Below are 13,206 nucleotides of genomic sequence, written 5' to 3'. Positions count from 1 at the left end.
GGATTATTGTTAATATGGATTTCTGTTAATATGGATTTCTGTTAATATGGATTATTGTCAATATGGATTATTGTTAATATGGGTTATTGTTAATATGGATTTCTGTTAATATGGATTAATATGGATTTCTGTTAATATGGATTATTGTTAATATGGATTATTGTTAATATGGACTATTGTTAATATGGATTATTTTTAATATGGATTATTGGTAATATGGATTATTGTTAATATGGATAATTGATATTCCATCTGTTATATGGATTATTGTTAATATGGATTATTGTTGATATGGACTATTGTTAATATGGTTTTCTGTTAATACGGATTTCTGTTAATATGGATTATTGTTAATATGGATTATTGATATTCCATCTGTTCTATGGATTATTGGGAACAGAAAGCACCCAGGTTTGAAGCAGGTGTGTGTGTGCTCTCAGTGACTGGGACAACAATTGTTTTCAGAAAGGTGTGGAAAGGCCCCAGAAACAGAAAAAACAGAAAAAATTAGAATTAACTGTAACTGCAAAGCTTGAAAGTAGGAAAAGTTATAATAGCACAGCAAGGACATGAAACAATAATCTGAGTTTTTTAGGTTTGGCCAGGATGGATCTTAAGCAGAAAAATAAGTTTAGCAAGATAGTAGAAGGTTTTAAATTTAATAATGGAATATTTATGGATTATTGTTAATATGGATTATTGTTAATATGGATTATTGTTAATATGGATTAGTGTTAATATGGGTTATTGTTAATAGGGATTATTGTTAATATGGATTATTGTTGATATGGATTATTGTTAATATTCATTTCTGTTAATATGGATTATTGTTAACATGGATTTCTGTTAATATAGATTTCTGTTAATATGGATTATTGTTGATATGGATTATTGTTAATATGGATTTCTGTTAATATGGATTATTGTTAATATGGATTATTGATATTCCATCTGTTCTATGGATTATTGGGAACAGAAAGCACCCAGGTTTGAAGCAGGTGCGTGTTTGTGCTCTCAGTGACTGGGACAACAATTGTTTTCAGAAAGGTGTGGAAAGGCCCCAGAAACAGAAAAAACAGAAAAAATTAGAATTAACTGTAACTGCAAAGCTTGAAAGTAGGAAAAGTTATAATAGCACAGCAAGGACATGAAACAATAATCTGAGTTTTTTAGGTTTGGCCAGGATGGATCTTAAGCAGAAAAATAAGTTTAGCAAGATAGTAGAAGGTTTTAAATTTAATAATGGAATATTTATGGATTATTGTTAATATGGATTATTGTTAATATGGATTATTGTTAATATGGATTAGTGTTAATATGGGTTATTGTTAATAGGGATTATTGTTAATATGGATTATTGTTGATATGGATTATTGTTAATATTCATTTCTGTTAATATGGATTATTGTTAACATGGATTTCTGTTAATATAGATTTCTGTTAATATGGATTATTGTTGATATGGATTATTGTTAATATGGATTTCTGTTAATATGGATTATTGTTAATATGGATTATTGATATTCCATCTGTTCTATGGATTATTGGGAACAGAAAGCACCCAGGTTTGAAGCAGGTGCGTGTTTGTGCTCTCAGTGACTGGGACAACAATTGTTTTCAGAAAGGTGTGGAAAGGCCCCAGAAACAGAAAAAACAGAAAAAATTAGAATTAACTGTATCTGCAAAGCTTGAAAGTAGGAAAAGTTATAATAGCACAGCAAGGACATAAAACAATAATCTGAGTTTTTTAGGTTTGGCCAGGATGGATCTTAAGCAGAAAAATAAGTTTAGCAAGACAGTAGAAGGTTTTAAACTTAATAATGGAATATTTATGGATTATTGTTAATATGGATCATTGTTAATACAGATTATTGTTAATATGGATTAGTGTTAATACGGACTATTGTTAATATGGATTTCTGTTAATATGGATTTCTGTTAATATGGATTATTGTTAATATGGATTAATATGGATTTCTGTTAATATGGATTATTGTTAATATGGACTATTGTTAATATGGATTATTGTTAATATGGATTATTGATAATATGGATTATTGTTAATATGGATTATTGATAATATGGATAATTGATATTCCATCTGTTATATGGATTATTGTTAATATGGATTATTGTTGATATGGACTATTGTTAATATGGATTTCTGTTAATATGGATTATTGTTAATATGGATTATTGTTAATATGGATTATTGATATCCCATCTGTTCTATGGATTATTGGGAATAGAAAGCACCCAGGTTTGAAGCAGGTGTGTGTGTTTGTGCTCTCAGTGACTGGGACAACAATTCTCTGTGAGCTTTAGCAATGTGCTCTGGGCTGGGAAAATTTAAAAATGTTCTGTAACAAAGAGATCTCTGGCTGCTGCTGCCACCCCTCAGTTGTGTCAAATTCTCACCAGTTCTGGGGATGATCCTGCAATAAAAACTCAAAAAAAAAAGTCTCTGAGTGGCCCCATCCCGTTTGTGTCCATGAACAGGAATCCCCAGAACTCCCAAATTTTCACCTACATCACTCTCCCAACAACCTTCACTTTTAATCTTCAATTTTCTCTCTCAACCATCAGGACAGAGAGGGGGAAAAGTGTGTCCTCAGAGCCAGCTCATGGAAATGAGGAAAACTCCAAGAATCATCTCTGAGCCCTCCAGCAGATTGTTTTAATCCCCCTGTTCACCAAAAATATGGAGAATTCTCCAAAATCCCCCTGTTCCTGCTGGGGAACATTAATTGTGCATTAATTGCTGTCTCTGGAGTGCCTTGGACAGAAGGAGGGATGGGAAATATTATTTCCCATATATTATATAAGCTTTCTATTATTATTTATATCATTAACTCCTGTGCCTGGGCGTGTGCTCAGCACACACAGCTCCACATCTCAGCTCAGGAACAGGAGCTCAGGGGGAGGCTCAGGAGCTGCACCCAGGGGTGGGGAGGGGACAGATCCAGGCAGACGGCACCACAGGGTGGGTGATGGGGAGAGAAAAAACCAGGTGTTCACGGGGGTAAAGAAACATCTGGGTGCCCTCAGCCAGATCAGGGTGGGGGTTTGTAGTGCAGGTTTGGCAGGGGAAGGGGTGAAAAGATGCTCAGCTCAGAGTCTGAGTCCTTTTCCTCATTTGGGAAAAGGTGTGAGGGGTCTTTGTTGGATATTTCACAAGGAAATTCTGGGGAAGATCAGGCACAGGGATCTCCCTAGTGACAACCTGTGCCCTTCCAACAGGGAAGGGGTGAAAATTTGCTCAGCTCAGAGCTGGAGTTCTCCTCATTTGGGAGAAGCTGTGAGAGGATCTTTTCTGGCTTTTCCACAAGGAATTCCTGTGGAAGGATCTCCCTAATGTCAACCTGTGCCCTTCCAACAGGGAAGGGTTTGGCAGGGGAAGGGTGGAAAAGGAAAAGTGTGAACAGATCTTTGTTCAGTATTTCACACGGAATTCCTGTGGAAGGATCTCCCTAATGTCAACCTGTGCCCTTCCAGACAGGGAAGGGTTGAAAATCTGCTCAACTCAGAACCTGAGTCCTCCTTTTGTTGGAAAAAAAGGTGTGAGGGGTCTTTGTTCAGTATTCCAGAAGGAATTCCTGTGGAAGGATCTCCCCAATGCCAACCTGTGCCCTTCCAGACAGGGAAAGGTTTGGCAGGGGAAGGGTGGAAAAGGAAAAGATGCGAGAGGATCTTTGTTGGGTTTTCCATAAAGAATTCCTGTGGAAGATCAGGCACAGGAATTGCCCCAGTGCCAACCTCTGCCCTTCCAAACAGGGAAGGGTTGAAAATCTGCTCAGCTCAGAGTCTGGGTCCTCCTCATTTGGGAAAAGCTGTGAGAGGATCTTTTCTGGCTTTTCCACAAGGAATTCCTGTGGAAGGATTTCCCCAAAGCCAACCTGTGCCCTTCCAACCCAGCAGGGCCAGTCCCAGATCTCCCTGCAGGACACAAATCCCTGTTCTCTGATCTCCCCCACTCCCAACTCTCACAACCATGGACTGCAGTGGGATGTGCTGAGCCTGGAACCAGCTGTGTCCCAACTCCCCCAGCTCCCCCAGGACTCCCCCAGCTCCCCCAGGACTCCCCCAGCTCCCCCAGTGTTGGGAAAGATTAATCAGAGAAACCTAATAAATATAGGTTATTTATATAATTATTATATTTATATATAATCTATATGATTGCTTGGCAAAAGGTTCTGAAAATGTGAAACCTGTAATGGAAATAGAAATGGGAGCTCACTTTGAGTCTTAGTCACTCTATAACCTGAAGACAACAGCCTGGGCAGCTGGAGGAGAATCCCTTTGGATTGAACAATCCCCTTCTGCTGCCTGAGGGATCCAAAGGTCAATGCAGCAAAACAGAAAAGTCTAAAGAGGAGTTTTTAGAGTTTAAAATATAACACATGGTAATGTAGCAGTTCTTACAGGCTGTGTGGAGATTCTATAGGATTTTGTGTCTTGTGTTGGTTGGTCACTGTAAATTAGAATATTCATCCCAAAAGGAGATAGAATGGATTGTAAGCAGGACCTCGCTCTCTCTGGACCTCGCTCTCCTTTCCCTGCTCTTCCCCCTGCACTCTGACCCTGCCCCTTGCTCTCTCTCTCCCCTCTCCTCAGCCCAAACCCTCTTGCTCTCTCTCCTTCTCTCTCTGGCCCTTCCCTCCAGCCCAGGCTGGTGGCTGAAGGCAAAGCCCTTTCTACCCTCGGCCCTTGCAATAAACCCACATATTCTGGAATATCTCAGGTTTGCAGAGTCCCTTGTCCCTGGAAGTCACAGGTGTTTCTACACCCAGGACTTCCCCAGGACTCCCCAGGACTCCCCCAGTTCTCCCAGTTCCCCCAGTTTCCCCAGTTCCCCCAGGACTCACATGTTTGGCAGCGACTCTGGAAGAGCCGACGACGTTCCCGTTGTCGTCCAAGACGTCGATTCCCTCCTCCAGCTCCGTGTGCCTCATCAGGACCACGTTGCAGATGTTGGCACTGGCTGAGGAGGAGAAAGGCAGCAGAGAAAGATGGGATTCTCAAGGAGAAGAATAATCAAATTTATTTTTTTTTTCTCTCTCTCTGGGATAATAAGGGCAAATAGGAAAACAGGAAGGTCTAGGGCAAGGTTGGGTTGGATTGGATGATGTTGAAGGTTTTTCCAGCTTGGTCATTCTGTGATTTCTGTGAATTCTGTTAATTCTGTTAATTCTGTGGGTTCCATGGATTCTGTTAATTTTGTGAATTCTGTGAATCCTGTGATTTCTGTGATTTCTGTGAATTCTGTGATCTCTGTGAATTCTGTCAATTCTGTCAGTTCTGTGAATCCTGTGAATCCTGTGATTTCTGTGAATTTGGTGAATTCTGTTAATTCTGTGGGTTCCATGGATTCTGTTAATTCTGTGGATTCTGTGATTTCTGTAATTTCTGTGAATCCTGTGAATTCTGTCAATTCTGTCAATTCTATCAATCCTGTGAATCCTGTGAATTCTGTGATTTCTGTGAATTCAGTGAATTCTGTCAATTCTATCAATTCTGTGAATCCTGTAATTTCTGTGAATTCTGTAAATCCTGTGAATTCTGTCAATTCTGTGATTTCTGTTATTTCTGTGATTTCTGTGAATTCTGTCAATTCTATCAATTCTGTTAATCCTGTGAATTCTGTTAATTCTGTGATTTCTGTGAATTCTGTGGATTCCATGGATTCTATTAATTCTGTGAATTCTGTGAATCCTGTCAATTCTGTCAATTCTATCAATCCTGTGATTTCTGTCAATCCTGTGAATCCTGTGATTTCTGTGAATTTTATGAATCCTGTCAAGGTCTCTTTGCCCAAGGTTAAAACCAGGTGGTCTCTGAGTCCCCTCCCAGCCCAAACCATCCCATGACCTCCCACATTTTCGGGGAAAAATTTCCTCCCTGCCCTGGGCCCCTCCTGACCCCCCTCCTTTCCCAGCCTGTGCCTTTTGAGACCTCAGGGTGACCCCAAATTCCATCCCTGGTGTCTGATCAATAATTGGGGTTGAGCATCACCTTCCCCTGGAAACTCAGACACTTCCCAACTTCTCCCAACAACAATTCCCACAAAAATTTTGGGTTGATCAAGTGGCATTTTCCAGCACTTTCCCCACCCCTACAACACACCAATTTCCCTGCAAAATTTCCACCCAGAACTGAAACAAACCCACCCCTACAACACACCAATTTCCCTGCAAAATTTCCACCCAGAACTGAGACAAACCCACTGTCTCTGCGACCTGTCAAGGTCTCTTTGCCGAAGGTTAAAACCAGCTGGTCTCTGAGTCCCCTCCCATCCCAAACCATCCCATGACCTCCCACATTTTTTGGGAAAAATTTCCTCCCTGCCCTGGGCCCTTCCTGACCCCCCTCCTTTCCCAGCCTGTGCCTTTTGAGACCTCAGGGTGACCCCAAATTCCATCCCTGGTGTCTGATCAATAATTGGGGTTGAGCATCACCTTCCCCTGGAAACTCAGACACTTCCCAACTTCTCCCAACAACAATTCCCACAAAAATTTTGGGTTGATCAAGTGGCATTTTCCAGCACTTATTCCCCCATCCTCACCCCTACAACACACCAAATTTCCCTGCAAAATTTCCACCCAGAATTGAATCAAACCCACCCTACAACACACCAATTTCCCTGCAAAATTTCCACCCAGAATTGAAAAACCCACCCCTACAACACACCAATTTCCCTGTAAAATTTCCACCCAGAACTGAAAAACCCACCCCTACAATACACCAATTTTCCCTGCAAAATTTCCACCCAGAACTGAGACAAACCCACTGTCTCTGCGACCTGTCAAGGTCTCTTTGCCGAAGGTTGAAACCAGGTGGTCTCTGAGTCCCCTCCCATCCCAAACCATCCCATGACCTCCCACATTTTTGAGGAAAAATTTCCTCCCTGCCCTGGGCCCCTCCTGACCCCCCTCCTTTCCCAGCCTGTGCCTTTTGAGACCTCAGGGTGACCTCAAATTCCATCCCCGGTGTCTGATCAATAATTGGGGTTGAGCATCACCTTCCCCTGGAGCTCAGACACTTCCCAACTTCTCCCAACAACAATTCCCACAAAAAATTTTGGGTTGATCAAGTGGCATTTTCCAGCACTTTCCCCACCCCTACAACACACCAATTTCCCTGCAAAATTTCCACCCAGAATTGAAACAAACCCACCCTACAACACACCAATTTCCCTGTAAAATTTCCACCCAGAACTGAGACAAACCCACCCTACAACACACCAATTTCCCTGCAAAATTTCCACCCAGAATTGAAAAACCCACCCCTACAACACACCAATTTTCCCTGCAAAATTTCCACCCAGAATTGAAACAAACCCACCCTACAACACACCAATTTCCCTGCAAAATTTCCACCCAGAATTCAGACAAACCCACCCTACAACACACCAATTTCCCTGCAAAATTTCCACCCAGAACTGAGACAAACCCACTGTCTCTGCGAGCACCCAGCGCCTTCCAAAAAAAAAAAAAAAAAAATTAAAAAAAAAGTGTTTCTGAGCTGCTTGACGGGTTAATATTCGCTAATTAATCTCAATTCATGTCATAGAACAAATGTCTAATTTTTTTATTTTTTTTTGAGGGTGGTGGGTGGGTGAGGCCTCTCTGGAGGCAGCTCTGTGCAGTCAGGGATGATTTGTGGTGACAAATGCTCCTTCCACTCGAGAGGGAGGAGGAACACACACACACACGCACACTCTGTTTCTCTCTTTAATATTCCAACTAACCAGACAACTCTTTCCCCATCTATCAAAATATCTCTCTGTGTTCCCAACCCTTCAGCTCCTCAATCCCAGATTTAAATTAAAAAAAAAACAACAAAAAAACCCAACAAACCACACACAAAACCAAAATCTTTCGTTTAAAGAAAGTTTAGCCCTTGGGTTTGGGGGTTTTTAATTTTTTAAAATTTTTTATTTATTATTATTATTATTTATTTTATATTATGATTATTATTATATTATATTATATTGTATTGTACTGTATTATATTATATATATTACTATTTATATTATTATTTATTATATATTATTATTAATATTTTATATATATTTTATTTTAAATAATATATTTATTTAAATAAATATATTTAAATATATTTAAATAAATATTTAAATAAATATTTATATAAATATATTTATATAAATATAATTATATATTTTATTTTAAATAATATATTTATTTAAATAAATATATTTAAATAAATATTTAAATAAATATTTATATAAATATATTTATATAAATATATTTATATAAATATAATTATATATTTTATTTTAAATAATATAATTATTTAAATAAATATATTTAAATAAATATTTAAATAAATATTTATATAAATATATTTATATAAATATATTTATATAAATATAATTATATATTTTATTTTAAATAATATAATTATTTAAATAAATATATTTAAATAAATATTTAAATAAATATTTATATAAATATATTTATATAAATATAATTATATAAATGTATTTATAAAAATATAATTATAAAAAATATAATTATTCTAAATAATATATTTATATTTTATTATATAATTATATTTATATTATATTTATATATTTATTATAAAAATATTTAATATATTTATATATTATTGATATATACTATTTATATTATTTATTTATTTTTAATTATATAAATATAATTATTCTAAATAATATATTTCTATTTTATTATATATTTATATTTATATATTTATTATATAAACATTTAATATATTTATATATTATTTATATATACTATTTATATTATTTATTTAATTTTAATTTTAAATTTTTTTATTATTATTATTATTATTATTTTTAACACTCTCATGCCTCAATCAAAACTGAGCAGATAAATCAAACCCCCTTTCCAGCAGAGCTGCTTTGGCCAGGCTGGAACAAAATTCCTGATAAACTCAGGATTGGGGTGTGGAGTTTTCCAAAAGAATTCCCTGACCTGGTCCCCAAACCCCAAAAATCTTCTCCCAACCCTGAGACGAGACACTCACAAACTGCTCCCCTTCTGCTTCCTGAGAGCACAAAATGCTCCTAATTCTGGCTAAACTTGGGTTTCATGGATGTCTCAAATGCAGGGAGGGGTGAGAAATAAATGGATTTATTTATCCATTATTTATGTGTGCAGACAAAGTGATCTGTGAGATTTGGGGAGGAAATTGTGATTAATGTGGCCTGGAAAATTGTGGCTGTGAACAGAAATTTGGGGTTGGGATCCAAACCAAGCCACCACCCCACTCCTGGGTGGGTTTTTAGATATTTTTTTTATATCCCACGGTGCTTTCCACACCCTAAATCTGCCCTAAAAACAACAATTTTATCCACACACACACACACACACACAAAAAAAAAAAAAAAAAAAAAAAAAAAAAAAAAAAAAAAACCAAACAACAACAATAACAACAACAACAACAACAACAACAAACCAAACAAAAAAAACAACAACAACAAGGAGAAGAAATCTTTCCTCCTTCTCCCTTCTCTCCATTGAGGATCTTTTTATCAGCTTTAATTTCCTTCAGATCAGGTTTGGGATGTGATTTTTGTTTTTTTTTTCAGCCATGAATGTCTCCAGTATAAAGCAGTGACACCCTGGCCTTGGGGACAGCTGCTCATATCCAAATTCTGGGGAAAAAAAAAGGTGAATTTGGCTCCTTGAGCACCGAGATCCTTCCCCTCCTCACCGCTGGGAAAGGATCCAGCCCCTCCCTGAGGACCAGATCTGTGGGGTTTTTAAAAAAACTCTTTAATTCCACAGAATCTCAGAATTGTTAAGGCTGAAAAAGCCCCCTGAGATCATCATCAAGTCCAACCATCAACACAAAACCAAATCCTTGAGGACCAGATCTGTGGGGTTTGTATTTTTTTGAATTATTTAATTCCACAGAATTATTGAGGCTGAAAAAGCCCCCTGAGATCATCAAGTCCAACCATCAACACCAAACCCACCCCTGAGGACCAGATCTGTGGATTTAAAAAAAAAAAAATCTTTAATTCCACAGAATCACAGAATTGTTAAGGTAAAAAAGGTCTCTGAGATCATCATCAAGTCCAACCATCAACACCAAACCCACCCCTGAGGACCAGATCTGTGGAGTTTGTATTTTTTTGAATTATTTAATTCCACAGAATTATTGAGGCTGAAAAAGGCCCCTGAGATCATCAATTTCAACCATCACTGCCAGATCCACCATTAAACACCACCCTTGAGGACCAGATCTGTGTTGTTTTTTTTTTTAATTCTTTAATTCCACAGAATCCCAGAATTATTAAGGCTGAAAAAGGCCCCTGAGATCATCATCAAGTCCAACCATCAACACCAAACCCATCCCTGAGGACCAGATCTGTAGGGTTTTTTTGAATTCTTTAATTCCACAGAATCCCAGAATTATTAAGGCTGAAAAAGGTCTCAGAGATCATCAAGTCCAACCATCAACAATCACTGCCAGATCCACCACTAAACCCAACCCTTGAGAACCATATCTGGGGTTTTATTTAAACTCTTTAATTCCACAGAATCACAGAATCGTTAAGGTAAAAAAGGTCTCTGAGATCATCATCAAATCCAACCATCAACACCAAACCCAATCCTTGAGGACCAGATCTGTGGGTTTTTTTTTTTTTTTTTTTTTTTGAATTCTTTAATTCCACAGAATCACAGAATTATTAAGGCTGAAAAAGACCCCTGAGATCATCAAGTCCAACCACCAACACCAAACACTCCAATCCTTGAGGACCAGATCTGTGGGGTTTGTATTTTTTTTAATTATTTAATTCCACAGAATTATTGAGCCTGAAAAAGGTCTCTGAGATCATCATCAAGTCCAATCATCAACACAAAACTCCACCCCTGAGGACCAGATCTGGGGTTTTATTTAAACTCTTTAATTCCACAGAATCACAGAATTATTGAGGCTGAAAAAGGCCCCTGAGATCATCAAGTCCAACCCCACCACACCTGTGAGTGTTTTGTGGTGTTTTTTTTGGAGCAAGAGCTTTACCCCAATGTTTGGCTTTTCACGTAGAAATAAAGAATTTCTGTGTCTCTGCTGAAGGAGTTCAGAACTAATTGGGAGACACAATTTAATTAAAGGTTTGTCCAGGTCTGCGAAGCACAAAGCAGCAATTAGTGGGAGGATCCCTGATGTCCTGGCTGGTAACGAGGCACGACAAATGAAAATGTCAGCTGGAGAATTAATTACAGGCCAAACAAATTAATGGTGGCTCCTCCATCAATGCCAACACAAACACCTCGGTGTGAAAGCGGATCTGAACTCATCCCTGCTGAGATATAAAAACCCAAAGGAGGCTGAATCTCTCTAAAAAATCCCAGAAAAATGACAGGAATTCTCACAGATCCCTCTGTGTACAAGGAAAGTGCTCAGAGAAAAATCCCTGTTCCTCCCTGCTCTGCAGGCAGGAAAAGCAGCTGCTTTTCTGGCAGGAAAAAAAGGAGAAAAAATCCAGAAATTTGGGAATTGAGGGCTGGAGGGACACAACAACCAAAAGGAGCAGAAAGGCCAGAGAAAGTGAGAGCAGCAAAGAGGTAAAGGGGCTCAGGAAAGCTCTGAGGATGCACAGCAAAGGAAAAAACCTGAAAGGCAAATTTGGCATTAAACAGCTGAAAAATGAACCCAGAACAGAGAAAAAAAAACTTCATTTTTTTAGTGATTTCCTCCATGCCTGGGCAATTTTTTTTTTTTGCACCATCTTTGTAAATAAACACAAAAAAAATTACCCCAAAGCCACCAGTGATGATTTCAGGGCTAAAACAACTCAGTATCTGCTGGAGGTTGGAACCACAAGGCCCAACCAAAGTTGAGTCCAGGACGTCCCTTCCCTCAAAAATTGGGCTGAAAAAACACCAATAAATTGCTCCACCAAGGCAGGAGCAGCCTCAGCTCTGCACAGACTTGGGGCTGCTTTTAACCAGTGCCTCTCAGAGATCTGAACGTTTATTTGCATTTTATTCGCAAAGAAATTGCAAAAAATATTACAAAATAAATTATTATTATTATTATTATTATGATAATTGCAAAATAACCACAAAATTGCAAAAAAACCACAGCACTATTTGAAAGATTTGACAACAGTTCAACCTGGATCTTAAAAATTAAATACTCTCAGAACGGAATGGTCGAGGACCAGCCAGTGCTGATCACTTTTGGAGCTGCTCCAGAGTGGAAAGTTCAGCTGAAAAAGCCTCCACCGGCAATTTTGCAGCATTTTTCTGCCAAAATTCCACTTATCAAAGTCCCATTTTTGCCTGCCCCAGCTCAGGGACCAGCACTGAGGGGAAGGAAGGAGTTGTGTCCACCCCAGTGGCTCCTGGCCACCTGCAGGTCTGCAGCCACCCCTTGGGAACACACAAAAAAAAAATTAAATTTTTCCTTACCCACAGCAGGGAAGGGCACAAACCTCTGGATCAGGAGGCGAGTGGCCGGGGTAAACTTGTTTGCTCTCTGGATCAGGACGTTAAGGCCCACCTTGGAATGGAGAAAAACAAACCAGAGGAGAAGAGTTAATGACCAGAGGGCACAGTTTGGGGTCTCTCCCTTTAAAGAGGCGTTTGAGAAATAAATCTGCCCCCAGCTGCAGGGTTGGGCTGTGCTGGGCTCAACCCCTCAGTCAATACAGGGTTAAATCCAATTGTTGAGTTTAAAACAAGGGTTTTAAGCCAAGCTTTGGGCTTAAATTAAGAGTTGAACCCAACTTTGGGGTTTAAATTAAGGATTGAACCCAACTTGGGCTTAAATGAAGGACTGAACTCAAACTTTGGGCTTAAATTAAAAGTTGAACTCAAGTCTTGGGTTTAAATGAAGGGTTGAACCCAACTCTTGGTTAAATCAAGGTTAACTAACTCAGGATTAAATCCAATTGCTGAGCTTAAAACAAGAGTTGAACCAACCTTTGGGCTTGAACGTAGAGTTGAACCCAGTTCTTGGGCTTAAACAAAGAGTTGAACTCAGTTCTTGGGTTTAAATGAAGGACTGAACTCAACCTTTGCGCTTGAACGAAGAGTTGAACCCAACTTTTGGGTTTAAATGAAGGATTGAACCCAACTCTTGGTGAAATCAAGGTTAACCGACTTGGGGTTAAATCCAATTGTTGGGCTTAAAACAAGGGCTGAACCAACCTTTGGTTTTAAACGAAGAGTTGAACCCAACTTGGGT

The 13,206-nt window shown here is 38.5% G+C and overlaps 1 protein-coding gene across 4 annotated transcripts in view; it reads right to left on the bottom strand.

Annotated features, from left to right (window-relative positions):
• SFXN5 (sideroflexin 5) overlaps window positions 1–13,206 on the bottom strand; it is a 150,893-nt gene that overhangs the window by 52,030 nt on the left and 85,657 nt on the right. For 3 of the 4 annotated variants that reach the window (XR_014590170.1, XM_083861860.1, XM_083861859.1), the window contains exons 10-11: window positions 12,429–12,519; window positions 4,866–4,981 (exon numbers count right to left, since the gene is read on the bottom strand). Coding sequence is in view for 3 of the 4 variants with exons in the window: in XM_083861860.1 (XP_083717986.1) it covers window positions 4,866–4,981; window positions 12,429–12,519 (207 nt within the window). In the remaining variant the exon portion in view is untranslated. The remainder of the gene's footprint in view (window positions 1–4,865; window positions 4,982–12,428; window positions 12,520–13,206) is intronic. The other variant, XM_083861861.1, reaches the window with a different exon arrangement.

The sequence above is a fragment of the Zosterops lateralis genome, assembly GCF_965231275.1.
Source record: "Zosterops lateralis genome assembly, chromosome: 5".
In the NCBI taxonomy this organism is placed as follows: Eukaryota; Metazoa; Chordata; class Aves; order Passeriformes; family Zosteropidae; genus Zosterops; species Zosterops lateralis.
Note: the sequence above shows the minus strand (reverse complement) of the source record. Positions and strands in the feature narration are given on the sequence as shown.